The following is an 18,378-nucleotide window of genomic DNA, read 5'->3' on the forward strand; positions in this document are numbered from 1 at the left end:
CGATCCGTGTTGGTTCGGGAAGCAACTCGTCCAAGTCAGTTCGCTTAGAATCGCTTTCAAAACGACAAGGCGGGGGAGTAAAATTGCTCATATTTTCCAAAATAATGGGAATAAAATTGTTACTAATGTCAAATAATATTACTGTATGTATCGTCGCCGTTAAAACAAAACCACGTAACTTGAGATACGTGGTTTTGTCAAAATTGACATATTTAGATTCTACACCCCAATTTAAGTATATAACATTAAAAACATTAATAGGTTGCAATTGGATTTATTTTTTTAAATCGAGAAAACATTTATTAAACGTATCTTTGATATTCACAACTTCTTTCGCGCAAACGCAAGTATCTTGCTTATTTTCAGCTCCTATCTCACTTCATGACGCAAAACCACGTATCTCTAAAAATTCCCCCTTAGCAAAATATTTTTTAAATTAAAATCCTCATAAATTCAATATTGAAACGAAATTATTTAACTATTAAATTAACTCGCGTGTAAAAACCTAACACGCGATTTCACAAGTCCCTGCAAAATTAAAAAATCAATTTTTCTCAAAAAGGCCACCGAAAAGATACGTGGTTTTGTTTTAACGGCGACGGTATAGTAAACATGATTAACTAATTGTTTTGGGATACATTTTAATATTTCAAAATCCTGGCCATAATTTGAAATAACGTTAAACCTTAGCTATAAGTGAACCGGAGTGAATCAATTTAGCGCGTGTGAACCAAGAATTATCGTCGGCGGTCAAAACTGGCATTCAAACCGACCTAAACTGGGTTTTAAGATCAAGTGTGACCGTGGTTTTAGAGACGCGTTGGCCTGTAGCTCGCGAAATTGGTCCTTTTCGAAAATCCTAACCCGGCGTATATACTCTAGGGTGGCAATTCAGTTTTACCAAAATTATGCGAAAACCGTCCGTAAGAAGATTTAGTCGATAACCCTCCATATGTATAAGACGTACTAGCGGAGTATCAGAAGAAGTTTCCTCTTTAGATAATACTTTCCATATAATACCCACTTTATTGCGTATTTACTAGTCTTTGTTTCGGATAAAACGGGAGAGCTTTAACTCCCATCTGTATACCTCGAGAAGCGGAACGTCTACTAGCGGCTTTTTATATACATACTTTTTTATTATTATTGTCTTGCTAGAAGAAAAAAAAAAGGGAATAAAATAGAAAAGCCCCAGGTAAAGACGGAGCAGGCAGCGTCCTGCTCCCGCAGGACACGAATCCCCCCCTCGTCCTTTACGTTGCGATTATGCTCGGCATAAGTTCGTCAATTCCGCCAGAGAAAACGAGGTTTCCGTTATCCGTCGTAGAATAACAATGGACAGGGTTCGCGACTTCGAATTTAGGCGCAAACGATATGGAAAGTAAGGGTAAACAAAAGATGGGAATTTTTAAAAAAATAAAAGGGGAATGTTTATGTATTTTTAGTCCCGCAGTTTCGAATACGGCGCGTTGTTGATCTATTTTCGCAACCCTTCCAAAAATAAAAGGTTTCGGAGCCAACGCCGACTCGCGTCTTTCGAAGGAACGTACGAGTGTGGGAGTGGATTTAATTGTTCACGTCGGCGTATCCAGGGGGTCGGGGTCCGTCGACGCCGTTGTTGTTGTTCCTTCCATTTACAGGTAGGCGGGAACCCGCTACGGTATTAAAACTGCCATTTTCCAGATAGAAACGCATTTCGCATGAATATGGAATAATCGTAGCGAATGCGCTTTCATTATTAAATTACTCGTCGTTATTAAAGCGAAAATTTGAGTCGGCTCGTGTTTTGTAGCGCACGCTGACTCGGGCTCTGGGGAAACGCGTTTATAGAGAGCCCATTACGAAGAAACGCTGAAAAAAGGTTCAAAAACATTATTTGTAAAAGGGGTATATTATAATAGGTGAAACTTGGCAAAGGGTGCTGTCGCGCTGAATTTGCACGTCCCCAAATCATTTCTAAAGGGCGTGATCGCGGCCGGAGAGAGACCGCGTACGCCTCCCCCGCGCCCCCAACGGTTATTTTGTGACACCGAACCAAAATAAAATGACCACTCCCAAAAACTAGGAGCAAAATATTGTAATAAAATGACGGAACTGCCTTTTCAGCCTTAGCCCGTCATGGCAGCTATCTAACGTACCAACCACCCGGCTTATCCACGTAACGTTGCCGTTCCATACTCGAAGCCTAAAAGTACGCGTCACGAAGTTGCGTTGGTGAAACGAGGTTTTAATCCTATCACGATGTAAATGTAGAGAAAGATAGAAACTAGAAATTTTCCGGGAGTCAAAGGGGGGGGGGGGGGGGCGGAGGCACATAAATATAAATTATTTTCGTCCGTGTAATCGTCTCACCCTCCCGTTTTGGTTTGTCGCATTTTCTAATTATTTAGTTCGACCGTAATTTTAAAAAGTGGTAATAGACGAAAAAAAAACTACGCAAATAAAAACGTAAATTACTCGAAAGAGGCGTTTTAAAGGAACTGAGTCAATTTTTAGCCGCTTCCAAATATACACCAGGAAAAGGGGTCGAGTTTAAAGCGAGGTTAAAGGGAAGGGGGTTTAAAAGGGGGTCGAATCTAAGTTGGAAACTTGGTACTCGACGCGCGCGGTTATAATATTGAAATAATTACCATTTTATAGACTTGCCCCCCGCTAATATTCCTATGATGCAAATGAGAGGTTCGTAGAGCCTTCCCTTATTTGATTAAGCCGCGAGAGTTACGGTTTTGATTTTACAGGCGGCATCTCCCCCCCCCCCCCCCCCGCCGCGTATGTCTTAAGTTTATAGTGACGTAGACGTTTCAATATTTCGTTCTCCAAGGCGGTTGTTCAGTCAAATAGCTTTCGCCGTTACCTCGCTTGAATATCTTGAACCGCCACTCGACTATAGTTTATATGGATCTTGGAGCTCACTTTGTTAGCCGTACACAATTTAAAGGTAAAATTTTCTCTCCAAGTTTTAAAGTACTTAAAATATGTAGTCAAGCTCGCCTGGCGCGTGACGTTTCAACCAATAACGCTCTTTAGGCCATATTTTTACCTCTCCGAGGGGACTTTGTACCCTAGGAGGGATTATACAACCACCGTGTCTGTCTGTCAGGCCTGCGAACGCGTTCGCATTTTCGAGTCAAAGGGTAATCACTGCGTACGCAGTTTCTTAGAATCAGGGAAAAGGTTTTTCCAAAAGCGCCCTCTTTTTGTCACTGGGTGTAGTATAATTTTTTAAACAGCCGGGTTTCGAACCCGAGCCCTCTTGAACGTCAGGTGAGCGTTCTACCGCAGAACCACGGATATAGTTACGCTTCACTGAAAATTAAAAACTCTTCCGAGGAGAGGTATATTTTGGTTGGCCAACTTGTTATATTCACTTTATATTGTGGTATAATTTAATATTTATTATCGTAGACCGATCGGTTTACCACACTGAAATTATTTCGGTTTAGTGTGGGCTTATTCACGCGCTATTTCGTAGTCTTTTTTTTATAGAGATTCGGAGGCCCTGAAGCGTAACGGTTATACGGAACTGAAGGGGAAACGTATTTGGCCACCTGGCGCCCGTGCTGCTAATGATAGCGCGTTTCAGCCGATGCTGTTCGCTTCATGTAGTTTCGCCTTTATTACGGAATATTGGTAAACATATTAGGCGGAGGAAGCTATAAAATAAGCCGCGTTTCTTTGTTATGACTAGAGTTACAACAGGGACTACCAAAAGTGCTTTATTCCTCTTATTTTTCCTGCAGAAATACGTAAATGACACCCGAATGCTAAAATAGATTAGCGCTGATGTTCACACGCTCGTTATGACCGTATATATTTCTAAATTTGTTTTTATCTTTTTTATCGATATAAAATGTCTAATAACAGTAAATATACTACAAAACAATAATAGTGTTACATTGTTAATCAGTTTAAACTAGTTTAGAGGTTTAGTTTTAGATTCGAAAAAATAGGCGAAAATACCGCTTTATTTAAATTTGCAAAGAATAATAATAATAATAATAAGCTAGGCTAATACCCAAAGCACAACTATATCCCTAAGTCATCAAGCGACTTTTAAAGCCATTAATTAGACTTATCATGGAATGAAAACTTTTTTTTATTTTTTTCGGAAAAATACGGGAAATTTTCCGGAAAAAAGGCCTCGGACTTACAACACTATGCGCTTTTAATATAAAAATATTTTAATCAAACATCTATCTGCTAAATATTTGAGAACAAAGTTATATTATTAGTAAATAATAAAACGTTTAGAGACAGGTTTTTAAACAGCATTGCCTTACGTAACGTCAACGTAACTGATAAAAAAAGATAAATTCGGCTCGATAAATTAATGAATTTTTATCAGATTACTGTGATTAATCCAAAGATTAGGCTAATCTGATTTTATAGAGTTCTAATAATCTAGATGTTTCAGACAAACACAATTAATATATCTCGGTTTGAAGGACTGGAATAAGATTTTCAAAAGATTTGTAAATTCATGGTCGAGATGATTTGATAAAATTAATCAAATACACTGAAGTAAACTCGGAAGTTATTTATAAGGATAAATTTAGTTTATTACCAATTATTTTTTTATTAAAACAGGAGACAAGTAGCAGTCGTTATAGGTGAAATTCCAAGGAATTATGCATTGCACTTCTCATAAAAATAGGCTTTTATCAAGAGGGTCTTGAAAAGGTCGAAAATATACAAATTTACTGAGCTAATAAGTGTTAACTGAACTGATGGATGATTTCGTTTTAACAAAAGTCTGAGGAAAATACTTTTTAGACACGTTAGAGAGCAATGCGATATACAGTACATATTATTGGTCCTAGTAACAAGTGGGGTGGCGGAGTGGTTAGCGCTTTTGCCTCGCAGCAGGAGGAGTCGGGTTCGAACCCAGCTTGTGGCACTGGGTGAAAACTCGGAACTACTCCTTCTGCGTAGAGTTTGCAAGTTCTCTCCCCCTTTAAGGGGTTTTCCCCTGAGCTCTTCGGTTACCACTTCCATAAAAACTTGTTGAGGTTAACGGTAATAGTTAGTGTATTATTATTATTATATCATACCCATAATTAAAATTGTTAACGTCCAAGGTGCAAACTGGGCAAATAGTGAACGATATTCCCCAGTTCTACGTACAGCTCGATTTATCTAACAACATTCCAAATTCAATATTATTATAGATAAACTGATATTTAACTCTATACTTAGACAAAAACCAATAAGTTATCATTTTTAGTTAAAAAGATACAACAACCTTATACTTAGCCAAAAAAACCAAGAACTCACAAGTCAGTGGCCACGAGAGATTGGCATTTGGTTTGAAAGACGATCGAATATCAAACGAAATTAAATCGGGCTTTTAATAAACCGAGAAAAAATGAAAACGATCCAGCCAGCCAATCATTCTGCATGGTAATGTTTTTATCTCAAAAGTAGAAATGCGATCGTAAATATGAATCTATCGAAAAGAGCTCCGAATCGATTTTAGTGAGCGTTCTACACTTAAATATTTATGAAAACGCAAAAGATTTTTTAAAGGGCTTATAATTCGATTTTTTTACCACGGGTTTTGCTTTTCTTTGTAAAATTTAAAAAAAAATTTAAGAAAGGTTTTGATAGACTGCTTTAAAGTACAAGCTTATAATTTATAAAGCCTTATACTCTATGAATTGGTAACAGTATTAGGTTAGTGGAACATGAAGGCCCATTCTACGTGAAACCCATCACTATGGAAACTCACCGTTCCAAAAATAAATGTATATTTTTGTCAATAGAGCCCAAAATGTTATATAGTAACTGATTTTGATATTTTCGGGACCAATTCCTAAAATTTTCATAAATATTAAAATTTTTAAATAAATTTTTCTTTATGAAAACTATGGCGGTTGTCGACCTAATTATATTTCCTATAATTTTATAAATATCTAATTTGAAAATTACTTTGTGGGAATCATTCAGAGACCCATATTGGTTTCTGGATCAAATGCAAAACGTGGTTTATGAGCATTTTGTTCAATCGATACATGAATTGTGGAGGATATTTCATGTCAAATAAACCTATTTTCTATTTTTGCTAAAATACACGTAATTTTTTAATAAGAAGGGTTTTAATTTAAAAAATATATAGCAGGTTTTGACGATTTTCTGTGCTCAATTAATCATTTAAATTTTAAAGTAATTTCTAATATATGGGTGTACAAATGTACACTTGAAACTTCAATAACTAGTTTCTACAATGAAATTTGGCAACCCTTGATTAATTTCGATAAGATGATTGATTTCTTTTCAAAATTTAAATAGTTAAATAATTAGGAAAATGGAAAATTTAATAAAATTAACACATGCTTTATTGTTTAAACAAGACGTACGACGGTCAGAATACACACAATCCTCTTAATGTGTTAAGTTTTTTTGAGCTATTTACAGCACCCTGCAACGCCGATGACATAACCAATATATATCCACGGCCATACTTATTTGCACTTATACTTATTTGTTACTTCTATGGTCACACTTATTTGTTAATACTGGTCAGACGTTGAGTATCACATTTATTTGTTACTTATGGTTACACGTTGAGTGTCACTCTTATTGGTTACTTCTGGTCACACGTTGAGTGGTACACTTATTTGTTAATTCTGCGCAAACGTTGAGTGAGTGTCACACTTATATTTACTTCTGGTCATTCGTGGAAAGCGCGGCGCAAACGGCCTTGAAAAAGGCGAGAGGGAAACTCGCGGGTAGACTTCTATAAGGACGCCGATTTACAATGTCGGAAGTTGCGGTGGTCCGTATACGCTGTCCAAAAAACCTTACTTCGAATTAAAATTAAACAACGTGATTGCAAATCTAGGTTATATGACACCTTTTCAAAAATATAACCCTCATGAAAATCGGACTTAAAATAAGGAACGTTATGTAGACTTTTAGGCGAAAATATAAAACCGTGAAAATTTGGGTCTCGTAAATTAAATTTAATATTTACTGATATAACCGAAGGTGTAGATCCGCTGAATCCTAACCTAACCAAAAATATTTTATTTAACGTTATCGGACTAAATTTTAAAAGAAATATCAACCACACAAAGCGAAATCACCGAAAATAGTAAATTGGGCATTTGCCCAACTTCTAGGTAGAGCTCTGCGTAACAGATAAATTAACTGAGAAAATTTCGATTAATCGTAAATATTTTGGTTAACTGTTTATTTATGGATATTATCCATGGATAAACAACGATAATTGTAGGTTATGGATAAAAATTAAAAAAGTTGTTAATTTTTATTATACACACAAATCCCTAGGATTGTGTGTAAAAAACGTTTCTAAACCACATTAAAACATCGTTCAAATTTTATTCAAATCGATTTTTGTGGTTATAACTCAGGATTTCACACGATAGTTAACAAATTTTAGTTTATTGGAAATTCCATATGCAGTTTAAGGCAGATTTATTTCGTGAACCAGTTTAGACAACGTAAAATATTATCGAAAAAAGAATAATATATAAATTATAAAATAAAATATCCTTATTGTTAAGCTTCCCAATAAAGTTTTACTCGTGATATTACCCACGCTGGTTGCGGTTTAAAACGGGTAAACCAAATTTAATCTTTATTTATTCCGAAATAAACAGAACACATCTTTCTTAAAACGCGTCCATTTCATCGGTATCCCTCTGGGTGGGTAGTTGTTAACCGAGTCAAAGATTTGACTGGGGATACGAGACTATGTTCGTGTAAGGGGTAAAAGCCCCGCCGACTTTTCGGCGCGAACTCGTGTTCGTATCTGTTGACAGAAGGACACACCGAGTTGCGTGTGTGTTGGTCGTCGACGCGTCTTGGAAATCTATTCATAATCATCTCATCCCGTCCGCCCCTCTGGCTCGTCCTTCCCTCTCTAAATACGAGCGCGCTGATTGAGAAACGATGTCGAGATCATGGGTAAACCCGGCCTTTAATTAAAAGGCAAATCCGTTCATGCAAATTCATCGACGCCGGTCTACCCACCCCTCCCCGATCCCGTCCCTCCTCTCGTCACTCGCTTTAAGGGGAAACTAGAGTGGGGATGTTTTAAGCCGCGATCGGCCGACACCACTTCCGAACGTCTACGAAAATTCCTCATTACGGATACCCGTTTCCCTAGCGTCGAAAAGCGTGGCAGCTGGCGGCTAGGAGTTGCAGGGTGTCGCGACAGTTTTAGAAAAGGGCAGAGAGCGGGTCTGTCTGCCGCCAATATTAGAAGCGCGGGGGTGTCCGGTCATCCGTTCATTCGGAGGTGTAGAATTCAGCCAGTTTTCTTTTTAACACGCTCCGGGGATCACGTTCCGCAGCCGTCGACGTAGGGCCCCCTTCTCCTCTCAAATTCGGGACGGGGCCCCTCTCTCTGCCTTTCCCGGAGGGAGTGGATGATTCCCCCCGATATGGCCCGACTCATCTAAACGCGTTAGATACTCAAATATTATGAGTAACGCTATCTTAAATACGTTAGAGCGCCCATTGACTCGCTTGGTCAATTATATCTAAGTAGACAGAGAAAAGCGTTTAATGTCCGCTGACTTCGTCTGGCCCAGAAACTCGCTAATGTTTTACAACGAAATTGGTCACGGAGACTGAGTCGCGTACGAGGTTATGTCAAAGCCCGTTGAATAACACTCGGACCAACTGTCTGTGTTTTGTGAGGCATTCGGTCTTTAAGGATACGGGAAGGGCTGCCGGAAAGATCACTCGGAAAACAAAGGTCTCTTTGTATTACGTTCCTACATTCAAGCAAAGATTCTCCAAGGACGTATTGAAATTGAAAGTGTATTGTTACGTTATCACGCTCCGTTGGGAGTTTTAGGTTGAAACTCTTTTAGCGTCATTTTTTTTAACCCGCGACGTTTTAAAACACTCACGGGAGAAGGCGAACTGCGTAAAAATCCCAAAACAAATTCCGCGATACGATTGGTACAGTTATTTCCTAAAAAAAACATGTTTTGAAATTTTGAACCCGTTTTTCTATTCATTTAACTCGAAAGGCACGAAGAATCTGTATAATAAGCATCGCTTCTTTGTTCGTTTTTTCGTTTTCGGAACTTTTCTAACGGATTGTAGCTATTCACTACATTCGATGTATCGCGTATTTAATCAGCTGCGCAACTTTCTACTTAAAGCACTTTGCGCTATAAAGGCATAGAAAAAAAGCAAAAGCGCATTTTATTAGCTGATATTTTCGTGTTCGGCCGTGTTGTATATATTTCGTTCAGTCTTCGTATTCAGCAGAGGTGCCCAAACGGATGATCTATAATAAAAGTTTTTCTTCGAAAATATACTAAAATCTTAACTACTTCCATGATATTGACCTTCCAAATGGCTATTTTGGGACGCCTGATAAGTAAGACCAACCAGGCCCGTACACGGGGGGGGGGGGGCGCCAGGGGATGCTCCGCGCCCCAAATGAGTACTTGAGCATCCCCAATCCGACTGACCCAAAAAAAAATCGATTGCTCAATTACCGAAAGATATGATCTAAAATATTTGTATATTAATCAAAAAGGAAAATTACTTTTACGAGAGAACTAGTATCAGTTAAATATTTGAAACCATTTTACTAAAGTTTTTGAAAATTGCTTTCGCGCGTCTCACTGCAATAGAAAAACTTTTCAATTGTAGAAATATTGAACCAGCTTATCAAAAATGTTTTGACGGATATTTTAGGGCTACAAGCGGATTAGTATATTTACTAATTTCATAGGTGGGGAGATAAAAATTACTCAAGGTATTGGCACCCCCAAAAAGAATTTGAGCGCCCCCGAGTTTTGGCGGCTGTGTACGGGCCTGAGACCAACTGGAAGTTATCAGTTCGAAATATCGTGTTCAAACTAAGTATAAGAGCATAAAACGTTTATTTTAATAACTAAGTTTTCCTCTGACATACATGTTTGAGTTGTAAATTTTGTAATGTTCCTACGGGCAGAAAGAGTTAGAGACTTTGCATAAAATTAAACGTAAATATTATGTTTGTCAAGTCTTTTTTCGTCAGGCAAATATGGTAGAGTTGTAATGTTTGAAAAGTTTCTAGGGCCTCAGCTCGGTCTCATTTGGGAGGGAGGTTGTCGACTTCTATCTACATTAGCTCACTTTTTTACTTTCCATGTTAAGAGGTTCAGAGCTATACTCATTTCAAAATTGACATTTAAACTAAATTCGTTACATATTATAATATTTAAATGAAGTAATAAAGTCCAATCTATAATAAGAACACTTATTTATGTAAATTAGCACTCTCCAAGGCAAATATTTTGAGCCCTCAAAAAATTAACTTATTTCCCGGATTTTTACTAAATATAGAAATTTCCCGTCAACAATCTAGTTCCATGTTTTCCTGGTCTGTATGAACCCTGATTAACAGATTGAAACAAAATCCGAGTACGTATCTAACTCTATCCATAGCACCCGATTTATGATAAATCAAAATGTTCGTATCCCTTTGGAAAAAAATTATTTAATTCGTAGAAATGCAATAAATTTAGGATCAAAACGGCTTGAAGCTATAAATCATGAATTCAGAACTGAATCAAGGACTAAGAAACCATCTAACAACTTTAAAATATAGGTAAAATCTAGCCTAGATATATTTTCGTCTAGTAGGAAAATAAATTCTAATTACAATTGCATTTTAGATAAATAACTTCAATGTACATTATTAACTATTACGTGACTCAATTGTATGAAAGATCGATTCCCACTTAACAAGTTTAGTGTAGATAGGGGACCATTCTGTGCTCAGCTTATTTCAATGAAATGAATAAGTATTCTTCTTATTCTTAATTGACCCCTCAATTTTCATAATAAGGAAAAAGTGGGAGATGATGAGTGGAAGGCAACAATTCGGTTAAGAGCCAGATTCCACGCTAACTTGGAATTCTTACGTTGGCGGGACCATCGGGTTTATTGAATTTTTAATAAAAGGAATAAGAAATGCAAGCCTGGTCTATTTCTATATTAAGGGTACAGTGAAAATAATATTTAAGGAAATGGTCTAACATTAGATTAAATACTTATAAGAAGATCGAGAAATTAAAACCAAATGAATACCCTTCACTCTCATAACAATTTGTCAAAGAGCTCGAATTTTCGTGGAAACCAAACTAAGTTGCGGAATAGCCCGCATATTTTTCAGTGATTATAAAATGAAATGGAGCTGGATAATATATGGTAATATCGGCTTCTAGTTCGCGGCATGGTGCGAAAGAGACTTCGCATCCATGTTTAATGCTCTACTTTTCGACATTTCCCTAGGCTCGTTATCTTGACTCTTTGTTCATTTATTTAGTAGCTGACATAAAGAGTCGCGCTCGCCCTTTATCGAAAAGCCAGGCTCTGTTAGCGCTCTTTTTCAACTTAGAATAAGAACAGAGAGAAAGGAAAAAAAAATAATTTCGCGAAGAAGGAAAGTTAAACGAAGAGGAAAAAATATATATATTCCTTCAATCGAAATGAAAAGTTTCGGAAGGAGATAAATTTATTATCAAGTTTTACGAGTTCGAATAACGTTGGACGGAGGGGAGGGGCGCTCGTTTAAAACCCACCTGTTTAATATTGTAGCGTCTACATCAGTTTCCAACTTAACGATAGGAAAAGAATATTTTCTCTTCCGTTTTCGGAGGCTTTTTTGCAGCCCCAAACTCCGGGTTCTTAACGATGAAGATAGCGTCGTAGTTCAGTCGGCAGTCGCCAGAGGGCCGTTCTCGCCGCTGCCAGAGAAGATAGGTGGAAGGTTCGCCTCGCCCTCATAGCGCCTCAGTCGAAGCCCAACTCTGATTCGAACCGGGAACGTAAGAACCAGTGTGGGTGGCTAAGCCGGCACACAAGCCGAGCGAGTAGCCAGGTCGCCTGCAGTTGTCATTTTGAACAGGCGCGACTTTTTACGCTTCCAACCATAAAGCTAACCAATTTTTATAGCTAAGTCGTCGTAAATCGTCGATCTCGGGGATTTACGGGGACTGATTGGCCGCTTCTCTTTTGTCTCGCCACGCGGCGAAGTATACCTACGAAGGATGAAAATCTAGAGAATCTAAATTGTGCGCGCCGTTCGTACATTTTTCAACGAAAGGAAATGTGGTTCTACTTGGTACTATTTTGCATCGTTCACAGTAAGTTTTGTTTCATTCCGTGTGCACTGTGTTCGTGGTTTGGAAAATGTCACCGCTCACCCGTATTACCATATCTGCCGACCGCTTTCGAAGGCTAAATAAGATAGGCGGAACGCGTTAAATCAATTATCACGTATCGAGTCCGAGCGATAATTATAGAAGAATTAGGGGAGGGTGGGGCTCCGTTCTCTTCAAGGTTTTAATGTTGGCCGAAAACAGCGATTTACGACTATTTCGACCGGCCCTCAAATTATTATCATCAACGCTTCGATCATTCGTACACCGTTATATCATTCTTTTTAATGGGATGGTGTTTAAGCGCGCTTTATTTTTGACGATCATAATTCGGAAGAATGTCTTTTACGGCAAGTAATAAAACGGTTATTTTGAACTTTTAGAAAACTGATTATATTGTTAGCCTAAAAAGTGACCTTCAATATCCAGTACCTCACTCTTCCAAAATGTTTTTTATTTATTAATTATGATACCCGCTTTTTAGTAACGGTGTTTTCGAATGAGATGTAACCCCGCAAAAGTTCCAACCAGTATCATTATTTAGAAATGACTCTCGGTAAATTTTTAAAATGTCGAATCAGTGAAATCCAGTGTTTTTGTTTATTTAAATTGGTACCCTCTTTCCAAAGTAAAAACGTTACATTTAGAATTTATATATCCGAATAAAACAATATAATTTAGAATTGATTCGCTCGATTCTGATGTCGAAATTTATAGTAGTTTTTGGATTTAATACGTACATATCTTGGTAGGTACTGCCTTTACAAAATCTCTACAGTTCTCAAGAACATTAGGAACGTTTTATTGAATATTTAAATAAATAATAATCGTCTCGAATGTATTCATTATTGATGAAGATTAAAAATTGCAAAAAACACTTCTTGTACAATAAAAAAATTATTTAAATCTTTAAAAAAATTTAAAATTTTTAAAATTCTGACCTGACGAAGCCCCCGAATGGTGGCGAAACTAGTCGTCCGAATTTTAAAGATTTGAAAAAAAATTAAAGATTTAAATAAACTTTTTATTGTACAAGTGGTTTTTGAAATTTTATGTACAAGTGCCGTAAGTTACTTCTAATAGTATTCATTATTTTACATCGGTTTGAAAAGTTAGGTTTTAATTTTGGGAATAGTTACATCAGGAAAGGTTTAGAATACACCTTTGAGTTACTTCCCAAATTTATCTCGCTCGAATAGCGTGTCAAAATATTTAGTAAACACTGTCTCGATAAATAGCGAGTGTCTTTTCAATTCTCTCTTTTCGCTGACAGCCCGTGGCAATAATATAATAAAATTGAATCGTCTACATCCGGTAGTTGTTACGTACATCGCTCGGGATTTAAAACCAAGACGTACAGTAAATATTATTCGTATAGTTATGGATCGGTTGATTCTCCGTCTTATAGAGAACCTATTTACGAATTCGTTTGTAGTTTCGGTGTGAAAGGTTTGCCGACTTCGATATATTTATATTAAGAATCAAAGCTCGCTTCATATTTAGTCGTGCGGCCCTACTTTATTATGTTTCCATTTAAATTTTTAAAACTTTACATATAAGAGATACGTAACTAGGAAAATACTTGAATTATAATAAACGTTGCTTACGAAAATATTTGAATGATAATAAATGTTGCTTAATTTAAAGGGGTATAATGGGTGTTTCGTTTGGCGCGCGAGAGCGACGGAGGCCTTTAGATTATAGCGCAGAAATAACTAATTTAGCACGGTCCCTTTATTCTCGTAAGCGAAGTGGCCTAATGAAGCGGAAAGGAAAAATAAACGGGGAGACCTTGATGGCTAATGATTCTAATTAGGCCTTTAACAAAGAATTCCGCTCTATCGCGTTTGTATCCAAGGAACCCTCTCTCTTTCTCTCTCTGTGTGTCTCGCTGTTCTTGGTTTCCGTGCATGCCCGCCGCTCGTTGTTTGTTGAATCGCATCTTCTCCCGAGAATTCCGAAGAACTTCGCCCGCAGATTGGTCAAATACCGAGAGGGGGCGCTTTGCCGGGGAAGCGACGTATTTTAATCACGCATTCACGGCGCTGTGTACTATTCTATATAGGGAATAAGTCGCCAGCTCAACTCTAAATAAATGACTCTGCTTAAAGAGCTCCCCCTCCGGACTTCTTTCAAGAACAAATTGAATAATTCGTATAGTTGCGCAACCCAGAGTTGTAGTTTGACTATTTTAAAAAAAAACTTAATTGCTTTAAATATTCCCCTTCATCCGGTTGCTATTTTATGTACAGGATAGAGTTTTGCACTTTTTACATTAAACTGCTTCGCGGGCTCATCTTTGCTTCGCGGTATTATTCGTACAGAAGAGCTAATTCCGAGAGGTCCGACATTCGTTCAAATCCCGTACCCCCTAGAGAAAATTGATTTTAGTAATCTTGAAATCAAATTGAAAATATCGAAATTTGTTCATTTCCAAAATCTCGAAATCAGTTTCTGATTTCTGAAATCACTTCACATTGCGTAATGAACTTAGTACACTTACTTCGGAGCTGTTATAGAGTATCAGTGTTGAAAAATGTTTCGTCGAGAAAATGTAAGTGTCATTCTTATTGGTATTGCGTTACTTCTATTAGAATTTACGTAATGATTAGAAATAATATTGTTGTATCTATCGGCAGAATTTGAAAATACCTACAACACAGGAGGGGTATTGACCTTGGAACGAAAAACAAAATTAATTAAATTGAATAATATTATTTTTAATAAAATGTATATATAATGGAAAGCATTTTTGATCCCGAAAGGCTTTAGTGTGACATTAAAGGTCAATTACCCGGAAACTCGGAGGAGTAGCTGTTCAACACGTCCTCGTCACTGGATAGTCCGCCAAATTCTAGTTCTGGTAATACCTCGAGTTGTAACGTTGTCGCGACGTATAGATTAATTGCGTTAGAGGTAAAGTAGCGTTAGTTTACAATACATCGCGTAGAGTCTGTCGTATTAGATCAACAACATATGTCGGAGCTGGAAAGATTCGCGGAAAAGATTACTCATAAATGATAGCCAAAATTACCGTAAAAGACGCATTTGCGGATGTTTTCTCTTGTTTAAAAAGAACAATTCGGAAGAAAAAAGCGATCGATAATAAGAATAAGGAAGGGCATTAGTAAGTCATTCCGAAAATGAAGGTTTGGCTCGAAATAGACGGTAATACGCGCGTGGGGTGGGGGGAAGGAGGGGGAGAATCGATAACGGAAACAAAATAAATACAGCTCGAGAGACACGCCCACTACGAAATCGGTGTCTACCCTTTCACTTTGTACTTGTTCCAATTAAATGCCTCCATATTGCGGCCGTTCTCGATGGACGAACGGACGGAGCTAGCTGACAATGAAATTTATTCCGGGTTCTAAATTAAATTAGTGACGGAGTTTTTGGGCGCTTAAAGTTTAAATCGGTTTTTGGGCGTGAAATATTTGGCGCGAACGACGACGACGACTTTTAAAACTGAGGGCGAGTGGATATTAAATTACGGGAACTATGCATTATGCATGAGACAAAAATATCTCCTCTCGCCAGCTCACTTTGGAAACTTCTATTCAAACAAGCTAATTATTCTTTTCTTACTTCTTTTGGAGTAAAACAATCTGGAAGGGCTCGAGAAAGAGGGAATCGAGCTAGTAACGCTTGGAAGGAGCCCGCGGGGAGATGTTTTCTATCGGCGTTGCTTCAGCCTGGAATTGCTCCTTCGTGTGTAGCTTTATTCCTTTTCACAAATGCCAGAAAAAGAGTACGGTGCCGGAGCATCGAGTACTGCCAGCTTCGTCAGAGTATAATAGAGAGAAAAAGGACAAAGTTTTCGAATTTTATAAACTAATTAAAACGAGTACGCGCGTCTCCCCACCGCTCAGAGCGTCAATTCCTACTTCGTTATTTCGCAAGACGGTTTTTTTTTGTTTTTCTCTTTCCCGATTCCGTATTCATTCGCGTATTCTTTGTTTCACTCCGTTCTTTTGTCGTCTTAATTACTATCGATAGAAGACATTCTTCTAGAATGTTTATGAATTTCGTTACAAACCTTTTCCTCCGAGTCTTAACTCTTCGAAAAGAAAAGACGCTCCGTTTTTCGAGAAAAAGAAATATAACGGTAAAAAAGTGTAGAAAGAAGAGAATCGTTTAGGAGAGAGATAAAAAACGACGTGGGGGGATCTTCGCCGTTCCCTATATGTTTTTTTCCCCTTCTACTCCTTGTTTCTCTCGGTTTTGCCCCCCCCCCCCTCCCGAAGCCATAGAAAACGAAAAATAATGAGGATTAGAGCCCAAGATTTTCTCTCGTTGGCGGAGGAGCAGGTGTGGGAATCCGTTCGCGGAAAGCGCGGGGGATGTGGTGAGTATAAGGCCTAAAGCGGCGGCGAAGAAGCCCCCTTTCCGCGGTGGACGGAGACCGAAAAAAAGATAGGAAATCATTCGGGCACCACTAACATTAGTATAAAGACTCGTATAACCACGAACAAACTATTGGAAAGAAATATAGCCGCGGAATTCTATCAGGGTAGTCCCGCGGGTGGCTCTCGGCGATACGGTGCCCGAAATAGTGGCTGGGCTGAGAGACTGAAGCGTCCTTAAAGCCCTAAAACCCTTTCGGGCTCGTCCCCGGGCCTATAAACTCGAGCGAAAACCCTCGGAAAGAAATATACTACTTCTCGCCGTATCCCAAGTACGGGGGTTTCTAGCTCCTTTTTAAAACCATTCTTCCGACAGTTTGCCACGTCCCGAATTCCGAGGTCGTCCGATCACTCTCGTATTCCAAATAGCCGTTCACGTGCAAAATTTATGTAAAGCAAAATCTGGGACTCTTTTTGAAAGCGCGACGTTTTTCGCGAGCCCGCTCTCGCCGCTATCTACCTTCGCGAATTGAGTCTGTATCATAAATTTTTCGGCTTCTCTAAGCTTCTCCGATACGTGGGAGGAGATGGCCGCGCGTTTCGAGTGAAGTGTTTTACAATGGCACGTAAGGAGAGCGTGGCCGAGTTTCTTCTCTTTCAACGCGTGTACCTTTCTCTCCGGAGCGGGAATAAAAACATCTGCTTAGTATCTCTGGTAAAATGTATACCCCGACCGAAAGACAATATTATCCCGTTGCCCGCGCCCGATGGGTGTTAGCCGATGTTGGAGCGAAGGATTTCTACGGCCGCCCACCCTTCCGCGGCTATAAGAAATCGAGACGCGAGAAAAACCCCTCAGCCCGCGGATTCCCCCGACAAACGGTGCCACGATGGCTGGGGTATCTCCCGCGCCTTCGCTCTGCCCATTCTGGTGATCGGCCGAGCGACTATAGACGAGTGAAGGGAGAAATCAGAGAGTGTACGTATATTCATGATCGAAGGCGTATAAATAAAAGATGGCTGACTTTGACGCGCATCTGGCCGTACTGTGGCTATCATCTTTCTTTTAGCGAAGGCGCCGAAGAAAGCCAGACGATATATAATCATCTATTCTGCCGCGTGCCCCCTTTTTTTCCTCGTTCGGGTGGGGGGTGCTTAACTGGGGAGGACCCCCCCTCTCTAATGTCTGCTACGACCAAAATGACAGAGTCGCCCTTCGCGTATGTGTGTGTACCCAATATTGGCATGTAGATCTATATCATTATATACATCAAACCCCTCCTTTACCGTCGGATAATATTGGATTGAAAATATTTGTACAAAGAACGAACAGCCATTACGACATAGCGTCTTGGAATATATTTCCTGTTTCTTTCGACCACAAATTATATTAACGCCAAAAATATCGCTTACAAATCAATAAATTTTCGCGAGTAAGAATTGACTTTTTTTTCTGTTTCAGCGGCTAGGAAGAAAACAAAATTATCGGTACGAAAGACAACGCCCCAAACTACTTCGCCCAGTATAGAATAAAAGAATGAAAAAAAGATGCGTTTTCGTCTCGTGTGTATGTGGTACGAGAAAAGTTAGGCAACTATAATCTAGTTTCTTCGGAGAAAAAAATCAACTCGGGATCGAGTCAATTGAGATTCAATCATATCGGGGAGACGTAATTCAAACTCTGAGATTTGAATGCGCAATCCGTTTCGAGGTGGTAGGCGGTCTTCGTTCTTTTTTTTATCCAAGCCCTTTCTTTATTTGATGGGGATAAAGGCTAAAAGGGAGCAAATTTTGTTACGATTTCATATAGTTGTTCTGTTTTTTATTCTTGGCGCATATACGGCTCTTTCCGCCTTTCGTCATCCTTCGGATTCCTCCGGCTTTTCCTCGGGGGA

General features: G+C 38.7%; 1 protein-coding gene across 3 annotated transcripts in view; it reads left to right on the top strand.

The window, feature by feature from the left end:
• The first annotated feature begins 2,823 nt into the window (after positions 1–2,823).
• Positions 2,824–18,378, top strand: part of LOC149932479 (uncharacterized) — a 52,477-nt gene continuing 36,922 nt past the window's right edge. For 2 of the 3 annotated variants that reach the window (XM_090156493.1, XM_090156495.1), the window contains exon 1: positions 2,824–2,938. In XM_090156493.1, the coding sequence (XP_090012619.1) occupies positions 2,896–2,938 (43 nt within the window). In that variant the 5' untranslated portion in view covers positions 2,824–2,895. Of the gene's footprint in view, positions 2,939–11,790; positions 12,123–18,378 lie in introns of those variants that run through there. The other variant, XM_090156494.1, reaches the window with a different exon arrangement.

Source organism: Leiobunum rupestre, chromosome 8 (assembly GCF_980474605.1).
Source record: "Leiobunum rupestre chromosome 8, qqLeiRupe1.1.hap1, whole genome shotgun sequence".
Taxonomy (NCBI): domain Eukaryota; kingdom Metazoa; phylum Arthropoda; class Arachnida; order Opiliones; family Sclerosomatidae; genus Leiobunum; species Leiobunum rupestre.